Below are 23381 nucleotides of genomic sequence, written 5' to 3' on the forward strand. Positions count from 1 at the left end.
AGAAATGATCTCTTTTTCCCCTCCTGTGGAATTACAGAACGATTTTGAGTGGGTCGAACGAGGCAATAAGGTCGTTTGGTATTTGTACCTAGTCCGTATTATGACAGCGATAAAGAGCTCACTCTAAGGCTTCACATCCAAAAGCAAGAATATCAAGAATTTTTTTCTTGTCCTCGTTCTTTTTCTTTTTTTTTTTATTCTGCACACATCCACCGACGATGCAAAATTTTTAATGGATCATACAGGGGCCTCTGGTGAAGCCATTATCTCGAGTCGCTTCGGGATTAAAAAAGCTCTCTCACCATTGTGCTTTGGGGACGCCGAACAGCCCTTGGTGTTTGCTGATGAGTTTAACTATGGATTGCAACACAGTAATGCGGGGTTTATGTTTAATACGGGGGCGACCCGCTCGTTATCCTCTTCCTCTTCGCACATTTGCAATGCAAATTGACGCAGGCGACTCTCCAACTCTTCTAGGGCGCGCCCTGCCTAACTTGCTAGCTATTTATTCTACGCATAAATCTGCCTTGGGCAAAATAAAAATTGTTGGGATGTACATTGTCCGTTGAATTTTGAGCAAGAGACCTGACGAGGTTCCCGTCAGCAAAGACGAATAGGAAATGAGACCGAGATACAGTAGTCTTACCACGGCCTTATATACCAGCCATCACCCAATAAGAACTAACCTCATCAGTGGGTTGTTGGCGTCGTTAATGACCTCATTCAGTTATCGTGGACGTCTAAAAACTAGACTATTCACAGACAAAAGGTCTTCGACCATGTGAGAAGTTGATGACCCCTGCTTAGGTCCTTATTGGCTGAGATGGCTCCTAAAGCTGGTGGCTGGAAGGGGGAAGGCAGCAGCAGTAGTGACGGTGGAGGAGGAGGAGAAGAGGAAGGGGGAGCCGCTCTCACCACCACAGTAATGGAAGGCGTCATCACTCTCGCTCTCTATCACTTATTTGTTTCAGTCTTAATATCCTTGCGCACCAACACAGCGACGAACGGCGCTATCAACACTCGCCATCACTTGTTCATCCGGTTCTTCTTACGGTGTTAAGACTTGAGAGAAATACATCGTGTTCCTCGGTATCTTCTTCAAGTCCTGATCGAAGAATGCAGAGCAATGAAAGAGAGCCATAGCGATTAACCTGAGAACAACAGAAGAAACAACTACAACAACGAATTGTGAAGAAGACAGGGAAGGCTGCATTGCTGCGTCTGGCCACGATGCTGCTCGTATTTGTGTTCCGAAAATCGATGATAAGTCCTTTGATGAGGATTCCATGTCCCTCTCTTGCAAGGCTACAGTGTATGTCCCCTCCCTCTCCTTGAAGCTGTGTGGAGTAACTCAGCGCTCGAGTTTGCTGTATTGAGGGAAAGTTTCAGTTGTTACGGTAACAAGATTTCACTTCTATCTGTTCTTCATCGTCGATTCTGTGATTGTGGTTGAAGTCGTTCCCGTTTAGATGTATTTCACATCTTTACATCGTGTGAAACAAACATGTAAACAGAGATGAGAAGATTTCAAGGGAACAGAGTCAGACTCTCTCTCTCTCTCGAGCGTGTGAGCTAAAAAGAGGAAGGAATCATAATTCCTGGAGCGAGTACCACCGGAAATCCTTTTCCACACAACGGCGAGCATGAAAGCATCGAAAGACTTATATAAAAAGAAAAAAAAAGTATCCCCATCTTTCCCTTCAGTCACTATTCTAATTGCATTCACCCGTACGATTATTAATCACTCTTATTCCTTCTAGCCATAAGTGTGTCATATTTCTATAAAATGAGTCGGATTATTTTTTTTCTTCTTAGGGGGAAGGGGAAGAAAAAAATTTAAAAACTTTCCGGATGAGGCGAATCAGCCAAGCAACAAATATGGTGTCCGCCATCTTGATCTTCCTGACGGGAAAACTTGCGACGTTGACAGATGAAGATCAGGCTCCGCTCACGACTAAATTAGCTTTTCCTTATTTGAGGGCTGGATTAATGCCCTCCAGCTGGGACTGCCTTCATTTGCTCTCGCTCTTGGAGACCCTCTCTCTCTCTCTCTCTCGAGTTGAGGCTGAGGAAATCCTGTCAGGGATTTAGTTGAAATATGGAGACGTAATCACGGAGACTTTCTTATGATGTAGAGGACAGGGTGGAGAAATGATCTTAAAACTGATGTTGAAGATGAAAATGTAATCCGGCCTTACTTAACCCCGAGTGCCGACTGTAACATCGATTTCCAAAACCGACTACATCGGGCTAGGCTGGGACTCTCTCTCTCTCTCTCTCTCTCTCTCTCTCTCTCTCTCTCTCTCTCTCTCTCTCTCTCTCTCTCTCATCGAGAGGGATAATGACGGCTGCAAAGTGAGCCAGCACTTCAGTAGCTGTCAAGAATCACTCCTTTGGCCCAGGTAGCTGTCTGTCTATTCTTTCTGCCTCACCCACGCGTTGGCTCTCATTCCACAAACTTGCAATCTCTCCATCTCACACGTAACAACACACAATTCACACAACTCGGTCTTGGTCATATGTAATCGTAAGCCTCTCTCTCTCTCTCTCTCTCTCTCTCTCTCTCTCTCTCTCTCTCTCTCTCTCTCTCGGTATTATGGGGCTGAAGATCACCACCCGTCTCCTTCTCTCCTCCGTCCTTTCTCCAGGCTCTTACATCCAGCCAACAACAGAAGGACTCATGTTTACAAGCGATTGAACACCAATACGCCTTCATAAACAACCTCCCGCCGGCCGACGGGCCACGCCAAACCCCCCACTTGCCAGAGTTGCACATGTGTTGATCCCGCGGCCAGGCAGACTGTGTTCGTGTATGCGGTATAAGACTTTTCTTGCGACAGTGATGTTGCAAGAAAATGTCCGAGTCCAGAACAAACGTGAATCTGAATGACTACCTTGAAAGTACGAGCTAAAAGAAACTTACTATTAGGTTGTGGATCATATACCAGGATAATAGACTGAAAACAAGTTCGCTCACTTCGTTTTCTATGAATGAAAACTCTCCTTTCGTTTCCTTCGAATTAAACTCCGCCTCTTTCCGTTTTCTTCCTTTATAAAGTACCAATGAGGGGATGGAAACAATGGGAGGGACGCCAAGGGCGAGTCGTATGCCGTGGCCCTGGCTAACAGGCCGTAAAAACTGGATATACTACAGTTCCCCACCACGAGGATCCTTACGCACCTAACTCATAGCCAGACTCAAATAATCATGAGTGATAGGCATTTCCCTGGCAGTCTCCACCATGAGGACAGGTATACGCCTCACTTACACGCCCGATTTATTAGTGAAGCACCGGAGAAATGTTTACTGGATCGTGTATTGTCGGTAAACATACGTCAAGTTTGTACACTGATGGTGTTCGAGAAGGTCAGCTTGTGAGCGTTGATGGTGTTCGTAGTGGTCAGCTTGTAAGCGCTATTGGTGTTCAAGGCATTCATCTTGTGAACATTGTTTATTTCCGTGACAGTCAGCTTGTGTACTTATTGTTTTCGGTATGGTTATCATGAGTCTGTTGCGATGTTTGATCTAAAACATCAGTTTGTGAATGCTGTTGGCGTTCGTGACAGTCCGCTTCAGGCGTATTGCTGGAGTTCATGATGGTCAGCTTATGCGTATTATTGGTGCTCGTGACCTATGCCTCCTGCTGATGGTCGTAATGGTCACCGTTTCTGTTCCTGACGGTCAGGAGGGGCATGCTGATGGTATTCGTGAGGATTAGCTCATGCAAAATGTTTAGTGTCCCTAACATTTACAGTGGATGTTCGTGAGTGTCAGGCTAGAAGCGTGGTTATCGCTTGTGACGATGAGATTGAGCGTGGATGATGATGTAACAGGAAGCACGTACACAGTGCTAGCGTTCGGGACAGTCACATTATGTTTGTTGTCGATGTGTGTGACGGTCGACATGTACACGTTTATGGCGATGGTGAGCATCGCCCAGATTACACTGACGTTCGTTCGTATTGGTGAGCAGTTGCTCTCTGTTGGCGTCTGTGATGGTCAGTTTGTACACGTTAGGGGATGTTCTCTGGTAGACGGCTCTTTCATGCCAGCTATTTATGCACACTCTTGATCTCCGTTATGCTTATAGTGGTAAAGCTTTAGGGATACGTTCACTGGGTCGGGTAATGTTGGTAGAAGAGACGTCAGGTGCTGGTGTTTGTGATGCGTAACCTGTGAGCGTTGTGGGTGTACGTAATATGTTATTCATGTATAGAATGGTCATCATGTGAACGATGTTGATAGAGCGGTCTGCCTGTGCGCGTTGTTCGTGTTTGTGATTGCTTTAGGTCTGAATGTTTTTGATGTTAGTAAAGTAAGGTTCGTCGTGTTTATGGATGTATATTATACGTTGCAGATGTATACGACCTTCATCTTGTTTCCGATTTGTATTTTTATGATGGCCACTCTGGGAGCGCTGTCGGTATTTATCATAACGAGAACATCGTTTTTCATCGCGACGCAGTCAAAACAGCCTCGTAGTCGTTGGTGTTTGCGTTAATACCTGAACGTTACTGTTGCACTTAATAGCAGCGTAACTAAATGTTTGAGGGACGAGATTAATTGCAATGTAGATTTTTTTTTTCTTTTTTCCCATTCGTGTAGTAAGTAACCATGAAGGTGATGATGCAGGGAGACATTCCACTCAACAAGATTATCCCCAGTTGATGGCCGTAATCAACGCCTATTGACCGATTATTAACAGACCTTCTGGTCGGTGTGCGCTTGGAGGGACAGGGTAAAGGAAGGTCGGGGCAATGAGGAGGAAGACTTTTCATCAAATAAACGGAGAACCAGAGGGACGAGGCTTCAAAAAACAGTCCTTTTCGCATTTCGTGTGTCATCATTTCCACATTCCTCCTTTTATCAGTAATGGCCTCGTTTACGTGTCTATTAGGACTGTAATTATGATAAGAAAGGAAAACCACTGAAAGCTGATTGTATCGAGTGAGCCGAGTGGCTTGGGGGGTTTGCTGGCGTCGCCCTCGATTGCGACAGGTGGACGGCGCCCCTCGGTATTGTCCCACCGCTCCTGCCCTCCCCAACACCTCCACAATACCCGCCTTACTTCTGCTCGGCTACACATGCTCCCATCCCAACGCCTCTTACCACTTTTTTTTTTCGTACAGTCAATTTCTCTGGGGTTGAACATTACCCCGTATCGATAATCCCAACGACGAGAAACACAGCGGCGCTGCAGTTTCCACAAGTTTAACTCTACATTTTGATGTTAGACCAGCAGCTGAGCCACGAGAGGACGCGACGAAAACAGGCGAAACCGCTACCCAAGCGTGTGACACCTTGCACTCATCCGCGAAGGCTTGTACTACCCAGTCAAATGGGAATCCAATGCTCTCAATGTTCACTTAATTATTGCGCTCGGCGAACTGATGGCGTAGTGAGCAACTCATTGATGGAGCTGATGAGTACATATGTCATGTATCTGGTCGTTCACTCGGATAACAGTGAGTTTCCCCCTCTGCCTGCCTGCCTCGTACCACCCTTGTTCTAGAGGCCCCATCTAGTTTATTCCTCAGCAGACGAATTCAAATAACGCTCGAGTAGACATTTCCCAAAATATCAGTAAGTAAAATCCGAAGAAGTCCCCCTCGGCGGTCGCCCCGAGGGAGTGTTCCAATAAAGTAAAAGTGCATCAGGGGAGGAGTACGAATTAATAAAGGAATTTATTAGCAATAAAGAGAGGAAGACCAAATGTAGGCGCGGCTCCCAGGAGAGAGGGGACGAGAGGGGGGCGGCCCAGGCTACTGCTGTGACGTCCAACGCTGTCGCTCGCTCCCCCTCCACGCCGCCGCCACCTCTTACGCCAAAGGTTCCTCACTCTGCTCCTAAAGACTTGTAGCTGTTCACAGATATGAAGGCGTATGGTGTAAAGACGTTCAGGGTATACATATTCAATCATACTGGAGATTAACGGGGGTTATCAGTAACCTGAATTCGTCGTCGAATCACTGGGCCACATATAAACCATTCGTGGTTGTGTGTGTGTGCGTGGTACTCCGATGGGAATGTTTGCCAAGGGTGGAGCCACAGTAACAACGCACACGTGTTCTAGACGTAATGCATGTGACCCATAATGCTGTATGTTTTTCCCCCCCCTCAGTTTCCGACATATCATTATGTAATTATTACAGGTCCAATTTTAAGTGATATAGATTGCTAACATTTGTTGACTGCTGAAAGAGAAGCCCATTTTTAAGTGATATAGATTGCTAACATTTGTTGACTGCTGAAAGAGAAGCCCGCCTCTTGGGATAATTTCGTAATAAGGGACGCAATGAACTCATGTTACAAGCCACCGGATCATCTCACCGTGACATCAACTTACCGTGTAAAACCCGAACTATTTACCCCGCTCGGTGGGGAAGTGACGGGTATGATGGAACGATTTGCTCGTGTCCATCTTGTTAATTTCAGCCTCCTCGTCTTCCCTCAGTGAGGGTTTATAACTCGAACAGCACAAGGAAGGTGATTCTTCCCTCACACATTCGAGTATCACTGCACCTCATGGGAGCACCGTTTATGAGGCGGCGTGACGCCTCTTTAGCTCGTTTTACGGTGTGTGTGTGTGTGTGTGTGTGTGTGTGTGTGTGTGTGTGTGTGTTATCGGCCACCGCCAGATAGAGCGGTCAAGGATAATTGCCTGCTTGTTGACCCTCACCGTTCCCCACGTTGTAATGATCAATTATTGACAGGGATGGGGACGGTTATATAACGCGTAACCATTTGTCAACGTTCTCTCTCTCTCTCTCTCTGTAATGCAATCCCCTTTCATATCTCTCAGGCAAATAGTTGCTCGGAGGTTAATTAAGAGAATGGTACTGGTAATGCATGCGTATTATAACATGATAATTTCTACTGAAGCAGGTACAGGCGTCGGAAAGTAATTATCAAGGCAAGACTATGTGAGTGCCGGACCGTGTGGTCTAATCACCTGCGGTGGCGGGAAGTGGAGCAGTCGAGTGGCCTGGGAAGCCTGGGGGTGTGTGTGTGTGGAGGAGGGGTGAGGGAGGGACCGTTCGGTTATCTCGGCGTGTCAGCTCACTGTTGACCCTCGTAATTGTCAGGGCGGGGTGCCGGAGCGCCGCTGGTAATCGATGCCATCACCAATATTAATTCGAGTGCTTGAAATCTGATGAGCGGCGGTGAATGTCGGTTCGCGACCTGATGTGAGGGCGTGGCCGCCAACTAGTGAGTGAGTGAGTGAGGGTGGGTGGAATGGCTCGAGCTGGGGCGTGGCTGCCTCAACCATTCCTCAGCGCCGTGTTTGGGCGGTAGTACACCCATTAAATGCTGGGGTTCACAAAGCCAGACCCGATGCTCTTCATCCCATGTTCTTTGACGGTTTGGATTACAGGAAATGCTTGTTTGTTTGTTTTTGTTTCACATTTTCTTGTTCACTTTGCTGGTTTATTTTGACGGTGGGAGCGGACGTAGCCAGATATTGTGAAGACACTGTAGCCTTCATATGGATGTTCACGGTACATTTTCCAATAATAGCGAATAGTCAAAGAGTCCTACACGCTCGCGCGGGCACACACACACACACACACACACACACACATATATATATATATATATATATATATATATATATATATATATATATATTATCCCTGGGATAGGGGATTAAGAATACTTCCCACGTATTCCCTGCGTGTCGTAGAAGGCGACTAAAAGGGGAGGGAGCGGGGGGCTGGAAATCCTCCCCTCTCATATTTTTTTTTTTTTTTTTTTAATTTTCCAAAAGAAGGAAAAGAGAAGGGGGCCAGATGAGGATATTCCCTCAAAGGCCCAGTCCTCTGTTCTTAACGCTACCTCGCTAATGCGGGAAATGGCGAATAGTATGAAAGAATATATATATATATATATATATATATATATATATATATATATATATATATATATATATATATATATATATACTTGACCGCCGTTTTATGGATTAGCGAGCTAGAGCCAGGAAACAGACGAAGAAAGACACATCCATTCACATATTCATGCATACACACACACACACACACACACACACACACACACATATATATATATATATATATATATATATATATATATATATATATATATATGTGTGTGTGTCTGTGTGTGTGTGTACATATTCATACTTGCTGGCCTTCATCCATTCTTGGCGCCACCTCGCCCCACAGGAAACGGCATCGCCATCCCCGCGTCAGCAAGGTAGCGCCAGGAAACGCGAAAATAATGCCACATCCGCCCATATCCATACTCGAACCTACATGTGTAATGCACCGAAACCCCCTACCCTAAAATCCCCGTTTGTTAAGCTTTCATAGTATCTAAGGAGGTAGCCACTTCCAACATGCGGGACTATAAGTCAAGAATTGTAATGCTGTGCATGTCTATGAGGTGAGTGCAATCCAATAAGGGAGTAAGGGCTCAGCAGCTTCGGTATAGAAATTGCATCTTGGGCAGGGAAGGTCTTGTAATTTGTTGGACTGGTGTTTATACTGTTGATGAGATGAGCAATGTTCATTGTTCATGCGATAAAATTTAACTCGAACATACCTAGGGGAAGTGCACTTTCAGATGGGCGTATGTCTAGTGCAGTGGAGTTTTAGAATGAGTTGGGTGGGCTCTTGTTGAGTCATAACAGTGTGTTGGTATTGTTGGTTTCCGCCTGCATGAGGTTAAGCCGCGAGTGAAGTCTTCTTCGGCGAGGTTAAATCATTGTGTCAATCCTGGGTAGTCCATGATTTCGTTGCTGTTGGACGTAGGGGTTCCGGAACAAGGAGTCATAAGGTTATGTAGTTAAGAGTTAAAGAATTGTTGTACGTGTGTTATATCTATGTCGTGTTTGTTGGAGTAGTATATGTTGTTGAAATGTGAAGCGGGAATCCTTTTTGTTTCTATTTCGGGGCTGTTGGGAGGGTATTCTACTTAGGGGCTAGTGGTGGGTATGATGTGGTTTGGGCGGGTAAATACAATGATGTTGCAAAAGAACCGAGTGCAAAAATGCTGACGTTAGATTGCAGTATTTGCTTCTACTTATATCTCTTTCTAAATCTCACTCGTTTCCCACTACAATTCAAACACTACAGTTCAGCCTTGCAGTGGCAGAAACATTTTGGACATTCTTAACTCTATCATGATAATCCCACACTCTGAGCATCAAAAATTGGGATGCTGTTAAGATACCGAAATTATTTTTTTTTCTTTGTCGTGAGGAGCTGTTAAATGCTCAGAGGGATTTCATTCGCCCCTCGTTGGATTACCGACCACTTCACCCACCTCCCTCTTATCCATTCTGCACCTCTCTTTGACCACCCCTTTCCGTCTACTTGATGTTACTGCTCTCTCTCTGTTCTGCAAGTATCATTTCGGCCACTAATCTCGTGAGCCGTCTGGTTGTGTCCCAGCTAGCGAGGCTTGGACCCGTGGCACGCGCCAGGTGCTGCTTCTCGTGAAATCTGTATAAGAATCATCCAAATGAGGTGTGACTTTTATGATACCTCTTCTCTCTGAATAGCGAAATTAAGACTTTTTTCTTTTGCCTTTCCTTCCCTCTATAACTTTTCCATGTTTACATTTACCTGAGAAACTCAGATGTTTCATTTACTTTATTCATCATTTTTATTTTCTTTCCACCGATTAGGGTTGTGCCATGTCGGCTATTATGAAAACAAGATATGTGATTTGGTATATCATTCAAAATCAATAATAATTTGAACTATGATAATTCCTTGGCTGATCACCTCATCTAGCACCATGTTCCCCACTAACTACCTTTCTCATTACAGGCCTATCACCCTAACCAGCATTTACGACACCATTTCAACCAGTGTAGAAAATTAAGTTTTTGTTTTATCAAACTTCACTCACTCACTCATTCATGACCTCCATATTACCCTCAAAATGATCTTCATTTTCGTAACCTGCCATTCTTGCACCGGATGACCCTTCAGTCCATTGGGTAACTAGTAGCCTGACAACTAGCAGGTTGCTGTGCTCCCTTCATTGCCCCTTGACCACCACCATTATCTTATTACAATGTTCACTAACTACTGGCTATCATTGTCTTGCTCCTCCCCTTTTAGTCCTCCCCTGACCACTAATAATTTGCCGTGCCTCATTCATTACCCTCTGACCTTCGGGCTCTTTACTGACCCACCTTTACCACCCCTTAACCACTCTATTTGTGCCTAGTTACCTTCCTCTTGAACACAACCCCCTTGTCTCGCCTTTATGTACCATACCTCTGTCTCATTAACCCCCATACCCTTATGCTGCTGCCTCACCCACCTTCCCCGTCATCTCACCACCACTCTCACCTTCACCACCGATACAGTGCCATGCCCATCTCCACCTAACCCCCCCTGCTCTCACGTGCCCACAGAATCGTGCGCAACAAGGCAGCGGAGAAGGCCAAGCACGGGCTGCCGGGGACGCTCTCGCCAGTGTCGCAGGCCACCTCCGTCATCACCCACGCCCCGCCCACGCCCCACGAGACCGCCCTCCAGCGCCCCGGGTCTTACTCCATCAACGGCATCCTTGGTATCCCTCCCCACACAGATCCTAATGGAAATATCAATAAGAGGAAGAGGGAAGATTCTGGTGAGTACATCTTGTGTTTGAAGGTTCAACAACCCTTCCCTTCACCTTCTTTTGTTCTTATTCTTTCATCAGGTTCAATACACCATTATTCAGACGGCTTATATTGGTAATTTCTTAAGATATCTGAGCATATCGCTTGGTCATGGATGTTTAGACGTACATCAGCCAAAGACTCTCAGTTATCAGGGAAACCCACTTAAAGTATCTTCCCTCAAAGTTAGACTCCTGGTCGAGTAAGAAACCTTGAGTCCTACTCCCTTGCACCAGGGGAAGTGAGTACGTGGATACTCCGGCAGCCGGAGCTGGTTATCTCCTCCAGCCTCTCTGATCTCACCACCCGTCGAGGATCCCCGTCATTATCTCTAGGGCGACGAAACGAATGATTTTCCAGCGGCGTTATGATGGTCCCCTGCCATCCCCTCTTCCGCGGAACCAGGCCTTTCCACATTTTCTTTCTCTTTTCTTCACTCGCTCTTCCGGATTTCCTTCGTGAATTCTTCCTGAAGACTCTATTATATATGTATATTTTTTCCTTTACATTATATCTGTAGTAATACATTTGTTCCATTCATTTGTTATTGGCTGTATATAAAGTTTGTGTTCCTCCTCCTCCTTCTCTATGTTGAGCTGTTCACATTCATTTCTCAACTTTCACTGGAACTCACTCCAGTCAACCCATACCTTAGAATCGATCCAGAAACTTCATCACGTTGGATGCCTCCAGGATCAATACAGTTAGACCTTGGTGATCCCATCCCACCCTTCTCTACACTTGAGAGTCAACACTGCAGCCTTCACCCTAACACCCGATAAACTCTCTGTCTTACGGTAAAACACTGCGTAGTTCTCAGTGAGGAAATATTCCACGTGAGAAAATAGCCGCAGCTGATCCCTTGGTCACGCCAGGATCGGCACCGTTGCCTCAGAGTGAAGAAGGTGCGGTGTTGCCAGATTCCAGTGGCAATATTTCGCAAGTCTTAGTATCTGTCATTCGTCCTTGAAATACCTTTATTTCTTAATGTTTCGTTTTATTGATTTATAAATTTGGTCCTGCAGACATTGGGAATCAGGACAGAGTCATTCTAACTGAACATAAAGTTGATTATCGAGAGATTTGCTCACCATCTTGGCTGGACGGGGTAGTTGCTCTCACCACCCACAGGAAAATCCCAGTGTCTCGTGAAAACCACAGACGCCGACTCGCTCTTGCAAAAGTTTAATTCTTTTCAGAAATATGTCTCTGGCGTAATCACTATTTCTAATCAGATCCTACATACCATACCATCCAGAAGAGTTCAATCAGATGAGAATGGTAACCCAGTGTATAACACAGCATGACAGAGTCCACACACTGTAAAGCAAATATAGAGAGAGGCTGACCGGATGAGCGGAGAGTTCAGCACTCACCATCCCCTCCTAGACCCCGCCACATGACTGTATCGACGGGCACGGGGAGGCAGCATAAGCGATAGACCTGATCAGGACTGTTAACAGGACTCGCAACGCCAACCTAAAACAGGAGTAGAGCACGCTCGGGAGAAAGTTTTTTTTTCTGATTAGACAGGAATTACATATAAATAAAGAGCTGAACGTAGAAAACAGAAGGAAAGCTCTAATTTGCGGAAACTACGATACTGTCAGATTGTTGGACATGGTGTAACCTCTGTGGTTAGCGTTCCTAACCGTGACACATTCAAGGGCCACAGGATTCTAGGGCACAGGTTCAATTCCTCGCTGCGGTTGTTGTTCACATTTCACCCATCTGTTCATCCTCCCCTAGGGGCTGGTCGATAAATTGTATCTAGCATAGCGTAGGATATATATATATATTTTTTTTCTTTGTCGCTGTCTCCCGCGTTTGCGAGGTAGCGCAAGGAAACAGACGAAAGAAATGGCCCAACCCACCCCCATACACATGCACATACATACGTCCACACACGCAAATATACATACCTACCCAGCTTTCCATGGTTTACCCCAGACGCTTCACATGCCTTGATTCAATCCACTGACAGCACGTCAACCCCGGTATACCACATCGCTCCAATTCACTCTATTCCTTGCCCTCCTTTCACCCTCCTGCATGTTCAGGCCCCGATCACACAAAATCTTTTTCACTCCATCTTTCCACCTCCAATTTGGTCTCCCTCTTCTCCTCGTTCCCTCCACCTCCGACACGTATATCCTCTTGGTCAATCTTTCCTCACTCATTCTCTCCATGTGCCCAAACCATTTCAAAACACCCTCTTCTGCTCTCTCAACCACGCTCTTTTTATTTCCACACATCTCTCTTACCCTTACGTTACTTACTCGATCAAACCACCTCACACCACACATTGTCCTCAAACATCTCATTTCCAGCACATCCATCCTCCTGCGCACAACTCTATCCATAGCCCACGCCTCGCAACCATACAACATTGTTGGAACCACTATTCCTTCAAACATACCCATTTTTGCTTTCCGAGATAATGTTCTCGACTTCCACACATTCTTCAAGGCTCCCAGAATTTTCGCCCCCTCCCCCACCCTATGATCCACTTCCGCTTCCATGGTTCCATCCGCTGCCAGATCCACTCCCATATATATATATATATATATATATATATATATATATATATGTCTTTGTATGTATATATGTATACGTTGAAATGAATAGGTATGTATATGTGCGTGTGTGGACGTGTATGTATGTACATTTGTATGTTCTTGGGTTGGGCCATTCTTTCGTGTTTCCTTGCGCTACCTCGCTAACGCGGGAGACAGCGACAAAGTATAATATATATATATATATATATATATATATATATATATATATATATACTATGATCACCGTTTCCCGCGTCAGCGAGGTAGCGCCAGGAAACGGACAAAGAACGGCCCATCCACTCATAGAGATAGATGGAGAGAGAAAGAGAGGGAGAGCGTTAATGAGATAGCTTTGATTAGGACACGCATTGCCCGTGCTGTCTCGACTAACATAAGAACCTGCACTTGCATAACTCTCAGATTAAATGGAACATATGTTACTTGTCAGGACAAAATATTCCCGACGTAGATTTCTAGGCAATGTACACAGTGCATGGAGTTATATGTGTATGATGGCTTCTGATTGCAAATAGACGACTTCAATGTAAATTACAAAAACATTGCTGCTTTTCAAGAAACTTCAGCAGGTGCGGGATCAGCCACCCATCACTAGGGAAATCATGTTTGGCCCTGAATGGCAGTGCATAAAGGATGAGAAAGAGTGAAAAAAAAAACGGAGTAAATGAAAAGGAAGAAAACTTTAGAAAACACATATATCTTTTGTGATTCATTTTTACTGTTACCGCAGACCCAATTCTGAAAGGCTCCTGGTGACACCTCGTTATACCTTTTCCAGGGACTCCTCCAGCTCAAGGTTTCACTAATCTCAGTAGCAGGGAAAGGAAGGACTCCTTTAAAGAAAGTCTTTGACGAGGATGTTTTCTGTTTCGTAAACTTGCAAATACAGCCAAAGATGAAATATCACTTGCAGTGTAAACTAAAGCCGAGTCCGGTAACACCTACTTATATATATATATATATATATATATATATATATATATATATATATATATGTAGAAGGCGACTAAAAGGGAAGGGAGCGGGGGGCTGGAAATCCTCCCCTCTCGTTTTTTTTTTTTTTTTTTTTTTTTTTTCCCAAAAGAAGGAACAGAGGAGAGGTCCAGGTGAGGATATTCCCTCAAAGGCCCAGTCCTCTGTTCTTAACGCTACCTCGCTGTCGCGGGAAATAGCGAATAGTATAAAAAAAAAAAAAAAAAAAATATATATATATATATATATATATATATATATATATATATATATATAGAGAGAGAGATTTTGTGTGATCGGGGCCTGAGCATGCAGGAGGGTGAAAGGAGGGCAAGGAATAGAGTGAATTGGAGTGATGTGGTATACCGGGGTTGACGTGCTGTCAGTGGATTGAAGCAGGGCATGTGAAGCGTCTGGGGTAAACCATGGAAAGCTGTGTAGGTATGTATATTTGCGTGTGTGGACGTATGTATATACATGTGTATGGGGGGGGTTGGGCCATTTCTTTCGTCTGTTTCCTTGCGCTACCTCGCAAACGCGGGAGACAGCGACAAAGTATAATATATATATAATAATATATATATATATATATATATATATATATATAGATAGATAGATAGATAGATAGATAGATAAGAGTTGCCAGAGTGTACCTGCCTGTCGTTACACCACTGAAAGTCACCTTCGGAAAGATTGCATCATTGTCAGTCGACGAAAAGAAGTGAAGTTTTATTGAGGAACTTCTCATTCCATAGAAGTCTATCAATTTCCTGCTTCTGATTGGAGCGCAGCCTTGAAGCTGAAGGGGTCCCGTGGAAACACTCATGGGCAGGAATTTATGTATAAAGAATCTTTTAAATTTCTATGAAAAAGTGAGCTCTGCTTTAGGCAAAAGTGAATGCTAGATGGATAACTTGTATCTGGATTTCCAGAAAGGGTTGGACACTATACTACATGAGAGGCTTAATAGCAAGCTAGATAACCAAGCAAGAATCAGAGAGATACTGCTTCAATGGACAGAAAATTTATTTAGTGCAAGGAAACAAAGGACGCATATCAAGAGAGGCCTTTTATGAAATGGCTGGTCACCAGTGGAGTGCCGAAGGGTACTGTTCTATAGCCATTACTCCTCTTGATCTATATTTTGCCAGAAGGTATGGCTCCACTCTAATATGTTTGCAGCTAATGCAAGAAGTCAAAAAGAAGAGTAGAATTATATCCACATACAAGGGGACCTAGAGAGACACTTAGAGGTGGTCTGATACATAGGCTGATGAAATTCAATGAAGATGGGGCCCAGTGAAAGACATCCTCAACATGCTTATCTAACAGGAAATAATCTGCACGAATCATTGTGTGAGAGAGACATATGAATTGGCATCGTCCCTAACCGATCGCCAGAGGCCTAAATTAAGAAAATAGAAAAGGAGTCAAATTGTCTCCCAGAAAGTAATATAATAGAGTTTAAGACCATAGACAAGAAAACATTCCGCGGGCTGTTCACATCCTACATAAGGCTAAAACTATAATGTGCTTAGATTATGCTTCTCAAGTTTAGTTACCTCACCTAAAAAAGCACAAAGAACCTACACAGAAGGTCCATAGAAAGGCAACAAACATGCATCCCGAAAAAGCATGAGGACCTAAACAGAAGATCCATAGGAAGGCAACGAAGATTCAGCTGAAAATAAAAGATCCAGGTTACTTGGTAAAGCTAGTCAAAACAGACGTAAACAGTGAACCGTTATTGTAAAAACGTAAGGCAGAAACAATTCTGCTGAAAGTAAGCAAGAAACCTGTTAAAGACGTATAGAAGTACTAAGAGTGGTGGGCGAATGAAACATATTGAGCGAGGACGATGCCATTTCAGACAGCATAAAAGACTTTATAAGATTACCTTATGGCTCACTCATCTCCCATAGTTCCACTCGTTGCCATGGCTACTCCCAGGTGTTTAAAACTCTTCACTTCTCTCAAGTTCTCTCCATTCAAACGCACACCTCGGCTAACTTGCGTCTTCCCTCTGCTAAACCTAATAACTTTGCTTTTATTGATAATTATTCTCAAGTTTCTCCTTTCACGCAGTCTCCCAAACTCGGCCACCAACTTCTGCAGTTTACCACTCAAATCTGCCACTAGTGTTGTGTCATCAGTAAACAGTAACTAACTCACCTACCAGGCACCTCCACCACTAAACCCCTGCATTCATCTCCCTCACCACCCCATCCATACACAGATCAAGCAGCTATGATGACATCACAAACCTCTGCTGCAGACTTGCCAGGAACAACTTATCCTCCATTCTTCCTACTCGCACACATGCATCAATTTCACGACGAAAATTCTTTACAACCTCTTACGGCCTTCATGCCAAACCAAATCATATATTTGTAACACCTTCCACGATGTATCTCTACCATCCCTATCATATACTTTCTCCAGATCCATATATGCTACATACAAATCCACCTGTTTCTCTTAAGTATGTTTAAGGCAAATTTTCAAAGCAAACACTTAATCCGTACATCCTCTAACACTCCTTACATCACATGTTCCTCCCCAGGTTGATGTTGTGAGCATGCCACCACCCTCTCAATCACCACTCTACCATACCACTTACCAGGTACACACACACCTAGCTTATACTTCTGTAATTCGAACAGTCACGGATGTCTCCATGCTTTTATACAGTGGTACTAATGCACTAGCCATGACTCTCTTACCTGGCATATTCTTACCTCTGAAACAACCACATCTGCCATTCTCTTATCGAGTACATACAAGAATCCTTCAAAATACTAACTCCATCTCTTCACTTCAACTCAGCCTGTTGCCACATTCCCACTGCCTCTTCGCTGATGTTCCCACTTGTTCTCTTGTTTTTCTCACACTACTAACCTCCTTCCAAAACATTTTCTTGTTCTCTCCGAAGTTTGCTGATACTCGCTCAACCCAACTCTCATTGCCCTCTTTTTCAGCCCATACACTTCTCTTTTCTCATGATCTCTTCCCGATTTCTCTTGTATATTTCCAATCACTTGCACTCCTTATCTGCAGATTACACCCATACACTCTCTTTTCTTTTTCACCAGCAACTTAAGTTCCTCACGCCAGCACTCACTACTCTTTTACACATACCCTTCTCTTACCTTCCACATATCACACACTTCTTTCGCACATGTGAGCACTGCTTCCCTAAACGCTTCCTATTCCTCGCCCACTCTCCTAGATTTGTTTACGCTCACCTATTGCCATTCTATGCGCAGTAATCCCCTAGTATCTCTTCATACTGGCCTCTTTTCCAAGCTCATTTACTTTCACCACGCTCATTACATCCATATGATTCTCTTCCATTTTTCCTCTCTCTCTCTCTCTCTCTCTCTCTCTCTCTCTCTCTCTCTCTCTCTCTCTCTCTCTCTCTCTCTCTCTCAGTGTTTACCTATTTTTTGTCTGTGCCAATTCCTTTAACATTTTGTTCTCCTTTCATTACTCAAAAGATGTTAGGTATGATGATTTGTACTTATATATTGATTCACTTCCTCCCACCATTCATTAAAGGGGACTTCCCAATAGAAACCATAAATTTAACACCGACATCCCGATATCTGAATACAGAAAGCAATCTGCTACTGCACCAGACGAGGAACACTGGCGAGTATGTAAATCTATAAACGCTGGGATCAAGGTCCGACAAAGGAAGTGCATCACTAGAGGGGGGGGGGAAAAATGGCACCCATCATTAACCTCCTTCCAAGAGCTTTCACACAGGATTGGATCTCCCACTCTGGATTAATACTCGACTAAGTGCGACTTGATTTACACCTGCCGGAGCTGTTACCTCCAGGGCCTGGGGTTGCCAACCTTTCGCAGTTGGTGGCTCGATCAATGAGAGGAAAACTCGCTCGTATTCGAAGACACACTTCACAATGAGAATACTCCATTGCCTGAAGAACAATCCTGTTTTCCTTCTTTCCCCTTCCGCCTCGGGATGTGACCCGCCAACATGGGAATATAAAACAATATATGAATGATGTGGAAACCCCTTGCGGTTGGCATCCGTGATGGAGCAGCCAAGAAGACGCTTCTCCCCAACCTATCGTTCTCAGTTTTACCGCTCCCCTGATTGCAATTAATTTCATCCTGGGAAATCGCTTATGCCTCATTTGTACAAGTTAAAAAGGATGCCAGCCATTAAAACCCATTTATTCAATTAGAATTTTTTTTTCAAGGAGAATTAAGTCAGTGTCTCTGATGACACTGGCAGGTCCCCCCCAACTCCCGAGAGTGATTTTCTGAATATGTACGACGAGCAACAAGGTTCGTGGTGGTGGTGGTTGTACTGTGTGGCGCGTAATGAGCGTGGCGTTCGGTAGAGTCGGGTTCTTCCTCTCTTTTCCTTATTGCGTCTCGAGAGTACACTCGTGATATCAGAAATGAAGACATGGTGTAATGTGTCAGAAAAGAACCATCGTGGAATCCCATAACGCAACATATTAAAGGGACTTAACATTATAGACGTCGACTACTGAGATATATTCATCTATAAAAGTATGATCCCCAGGTCTCTCCTAAAGCTAGAAGAAAACTCACAAAAGGCTCCAAACATTCCATCAGATTAATGAGTCTGTGTGCGGGCGTGTATGGATGACTCCCCTGTGTTTACCTGTTGTCTCGAACGCCAGCGAGAATTATCGTACCTCAGGGGCTGCAGCAGTAAATTAGTCGCTGCTTGGATAGGCTGCCTCGCTAAGTATCCAAGGCTCACTGGTTGCTGTTCTGTATCAAGTTTCACACTTGCTCGTGATTAGAGTTGATCACCTCTTATCGGCTTCATTTGGTATTTGATGACTATATTGGTTTCATCGAGTTTTCTATCGCGTCTTTGATGATCGTTTTCTTTTATCATATCCTTAGGTTGTTTATATTAGGGTTTACAAAGTGATATTAGATGATCTCAATATATATTTCCAGAATTCTTTCAAAACCTTCATCAGTATACTTTTTGTCATGTATATTTGTCGTTTTTATTCTTTCTTCTTTTTTTTGTAACGTATATGCTTCGAATTTTCTCCTTCATTTAATGATTGTTGGTTGTTAATAGCCTTTGAATGAATCAACCTACAGCTCTGCCACTGTTACACCCACGGTCCTAAAACTTCGGTGTCTTCTGTACACCTTCTGGGCTTACCTCTGATGAACACCACTCACCTCCCCCTACCTCCAGTCTTGTGTGATGCTTCCGTGTCTGTATGCGAGCATAACGTCACATTCCGTCATAGCGATCATGACATGTATGTCCGAAATACTTGCGTGCATATTTTGATTCTTTCCTTCCACTTTACCGTAAATCATATGACTTAAATGACCTGTCGAATTACACTGTTGGCAATACTTTTTTTTTTTTTGTATGCATTTAGTTTATGTTACATCGACAGTTTATAGTCCTATTATTAAACTGTTTTATTTAGTCAGCAGTTATATTTTATGTTCGTAAATCTATGACTGTTTACCAAATTCCAAGAACCGATTTGTTTTTTTGGAAATCCCTATGACCTAACAGATGGGTTTCTGTGATCTACGTATTCAAGAAGAAAAAGATGAATAAATAACAGCATCCCATCGGCCAGGTAGTTGGTCAGATGTCCTATCCAGTGTTCTTGCTCTGTAATTTCATCCTCTCAAAAAAAACATAGAAGCCTGACTGTACTTTTAGTGCTCGCACAGAAAACGGGCCTCTTCCCCTTCGTTGCGATCATGAGTTATATATTTCCAGTACCTAACCATCTGCCTGGAGAGCCTGCATCCTCAGACCTCGCCAGACATAACACTGGTGAATATGCGAGAATCACGTAGGATTGAAAGTCGAAAGTCATACTAATGCCTTCGTTCCCTGTCCCTAACAGCCCACCGTGATATAGTGCCGTCCCTTCCCGTCGCTTTATATGCAAATTAGGCAATGGCTCGGTAATTACACCCGGGCTTAACGAGTGATCAGCAGCACTTGCCCATTTTACTTGTAGATGAATGGAAATGGCCGCCATCATAAATATGTCGAGGGTGGTTAGGTCAGCGTTCGTATATATGATGGACTTGCATAATACATTGTCAGTAGCTGTTTACTACGCCGACTGGGGCAGTTAAGCTTTCGTTTGTTCCCCATAAGAGCTTTGTATAATGGACTGTGAATGGCTGGATGCGTCGGTAGTGCAACAAGCGAAGCTTATAAGCAAAGGTGAACCTTATTTACCTGCAAATCCGTAAGAGAGGACATTATTCGTTGTCATTTGTAATCATATGTACCATCGGTATCGGGTTTGTGATTACATGACAAATCTTTGCCTTGGAAACTGAAAAAAATAATTTAAGAATTAACGAAGTATAATCCAGAGAAGATGATCCTATCACCGTCGGCATTCTCATTACAGCAGTGCTATCTACTTTGTCACTGCAGCAGGTGCTGTCACCTGTGTCACTGTCACAGTAGCAGATGCTGCTGTCACCTTTGTCAGTGTCACAGTAGCAGATGCTGTCACCTTTGTTGCTGTCACTGAAGCAGATACTGTTACCCTTGTCGGTGCTACAGCAGCAAATGATATCATTCTTGTTAATGCCACAGCTGCAGATGCTGACACCTTTTTTAATGTTTATGCAGTAGATGCTGCTGCCACTGTCACTGTAGCTAATGCTCTCACCCTTGTCACAGTGACTGATGCTGTCACCACAATAGATTCACCTTTGTCATCACTCTTGCTATCAAGCCAATCTTTCATGACCGCATTCCTATGCATCAGTATTTATCGAAAGGACCCAGTGCTCTGTTGTTGTTTGATTTCTGTTGTGTATAGTAATATCGCATAGTTCTCTCTCTTAACGAGTAATCGTTACACCAACAGAAACCACCATTACAACAACACCATCATTAGATCCAATACCAGTTCCTCTACCACCTTCTACTGCTCCCTCACCTCTCTGAATCTTCCTCGTCTGGAAACTCCACCATCTACCACAGTCACCATGATTATTTCCAACATCACCATCCCGACAAAATCACCGCCACCACCATCACCAACACTACGACTACAGCTACTTCTGTCATACTCCCGTCACTTTTATCATAAACCACAGCACCAACATTATCACCACAACCATCATCACCACCATGAACACCATCACTGCAAGCCCCTCACTCACAACTAGGATCACTTCTATCACCAACACTTACGCTACCGCCAACACAACACCACTCTCAGCACCACTCTTACCTCAACCAACATCAGCATCATCATCTCCACCACCACCTCAGACACCATCATCACAACCACTCTCACCACGGTCATCATCACCATCACCATCATCACCACAACCACTACCTACTCACTAGAGGCCAAGAACAGATTTGCGGGAGAGGTGGCTGGCAGCGGCGGCCTGAGATATGGCAGCCATTTGGGAGAGTGAGAGAAGACGCGTTCTTGGTAAGTAGGGGAAGGGCTGCTGGTGCCCTGCCTGTCTGCTCAGTGTTGGATCCGTGACGAGGGTGTTCACCGCTTCTGACACTGGCTGCTCACAACAACATAGACTATACGCTTGTCTTGTTCTATAATGCTCAGAGCTAATAGAGAAGGTATAAGAGAAGGCAACAAAGATGGTATCATATTTAAGAGGACTGAGTTACAGGGAAAGGCTAGGAACCTTAAATTTGCCTACCTTGGAAGAGAAAGAGAGGGGTGACCTGATCACAGACTTTAACCCGATAAACCAGACAGTGAACGTTTCTTCGAAAGATGTTGGGATAGGACAACCAGAGGACAAAGAATGAAATTAAGTAAGAATTTTGTCGAAAAGGATGTTTAGATACAGTCTTATTGTATGAGTGGTCGATAAACGGATTAGAATGACTGAGGCTTTGTATGATGCAAACAACGTGCATAACTTTAAGAAGTTGTGTGGTAATTGTGAATGTTCAAAAGATGGGGTTCTGCGAGAGTAAGACTTCCTTCCCTCCTGTCTTTTACACTTTCACTACTTTTCATCATCGATTTTCTTTCTTTTACAATTAGCCACATGTATTCATACGATGACGACACAACACTGCATTCCTCCACATTCTTCAAATATGCTCGTATTTACTCGATCTTTATCTCTGTCTCAACTTCAATAAAAACAGATTTGGACAGGATATGTCAGTGGCGTACACGAAATCTTGTCAAGATTAATACCTCGAAGACCCAGTTTCTGCCCATCTCTCTATCGATAACTTCTCTCTTTTCTCTCTCCTTTGACGGATCTGTAATTCCATCTCGACTCAGTGAGCATACTTAGCATTACTGTAACATCCACACTATCTAGGAAAGCCCAGAGTATGGGAATAGCCAAGTCTTCCTCTTAAGAAAATTGCGTCCTGTTTAGGTGTGGAAATTTCTTTTTTTCCCCATAACAGTTGTCCCTCCTTTTACACAAAGGATTGATCCGTCCATGTATGGAGTGCTACTCTCGCAACTGGGGTGGTTCTTGCTCTTCATCCTTACTTGATAGAGTTGAGTCGGACGCAGTTTATCTCATCAACTCTCCCAGACTAACTTCAAAACTTGACCGACTTGCCTTACGACTCAATGTTGGTTCACTCTCCTTCTTTTTATATGTATTACTTTGGTTTTTGCTCCCGAGAGCTGGCTGCTTTTGTGCCCCCCACTACTTGGTAGACATTGCAAAACTCGGCAAGCTTCTGCGTCACATGATTACTGTTTGGCCGTTGGCAACTTAAGGGTTAACTACAATAAATGATTCTCGACATGGTTTTCGACGAAATCGCTCGTGTTTGACAAAGTTGCTTGATTTCCCTTATGAAATAATCATTATGTATGGTGAAAGTAAAGCACTTGATATTATCTATTTAGATTTTCAGAAGTATTCGATAAAGTTCCTCATCAACGATTACTAACAAAAGTTAAGTCACATGGTATAGATAACGTACTTCGAGAGTTAGGAAATTGGCTAACCGGCCGTAAATAAAGAGAAGTGATTAACGGTCAAACCTAAGAATGGTTAGAAGTAACAAGAGGTGTGCTGCAGGGATCAGTCTTGAGAACTGTTTTATTTCTCATATTACTATTAACGATAGCGATGATGGGCTTCACGGATGATACGAAAGGTGGGAAATAAATATAGAACAGAAACTGATCCTTTACAACTG

General features: G+C 43.9%; 1 protein-coding gene across 12 annotated transcripts in view; it reads left to right on the plus strand.

Annotated features, from left to right (window-relative positions):
• LOC139755028 (paired box protein Pax-2-A-like) overlaps positions 1-23381 on the plus strand; it is a 231974-nt gene that overhangs the window by 174078 nt on the left and 34515 nt on the right. For all 12 annotated transcript variants that reach the window (XM_071672971.1, XM_071672970.1, XM_071672979.1 and 9 more), the window contains one exon: positions 10395-10612. In XM_071672971.1, coding sequence (XP_071529072.1) covers positions 10395-10612 — 218 coding nt within the window. The remainder of the gene's footprint in view (positions 1-10394; positions 10613-23381) is intronic.

The sequence above is a fragment of the Panulirus ornatus genome, chromosome 18 (assembly GCF_036320965.1).
Source record: "Panulirus ornatus isolate Po-2019 chromosome 18, ASM3632096v1, whole genome shotgun sequence".
Taxonomy (NCBI): Eukaryota; Metazoa; Arthropoda; class Malacostraca; order Decapoda; family Palinuridae; genus Panulirus; species Panulirus ornatus.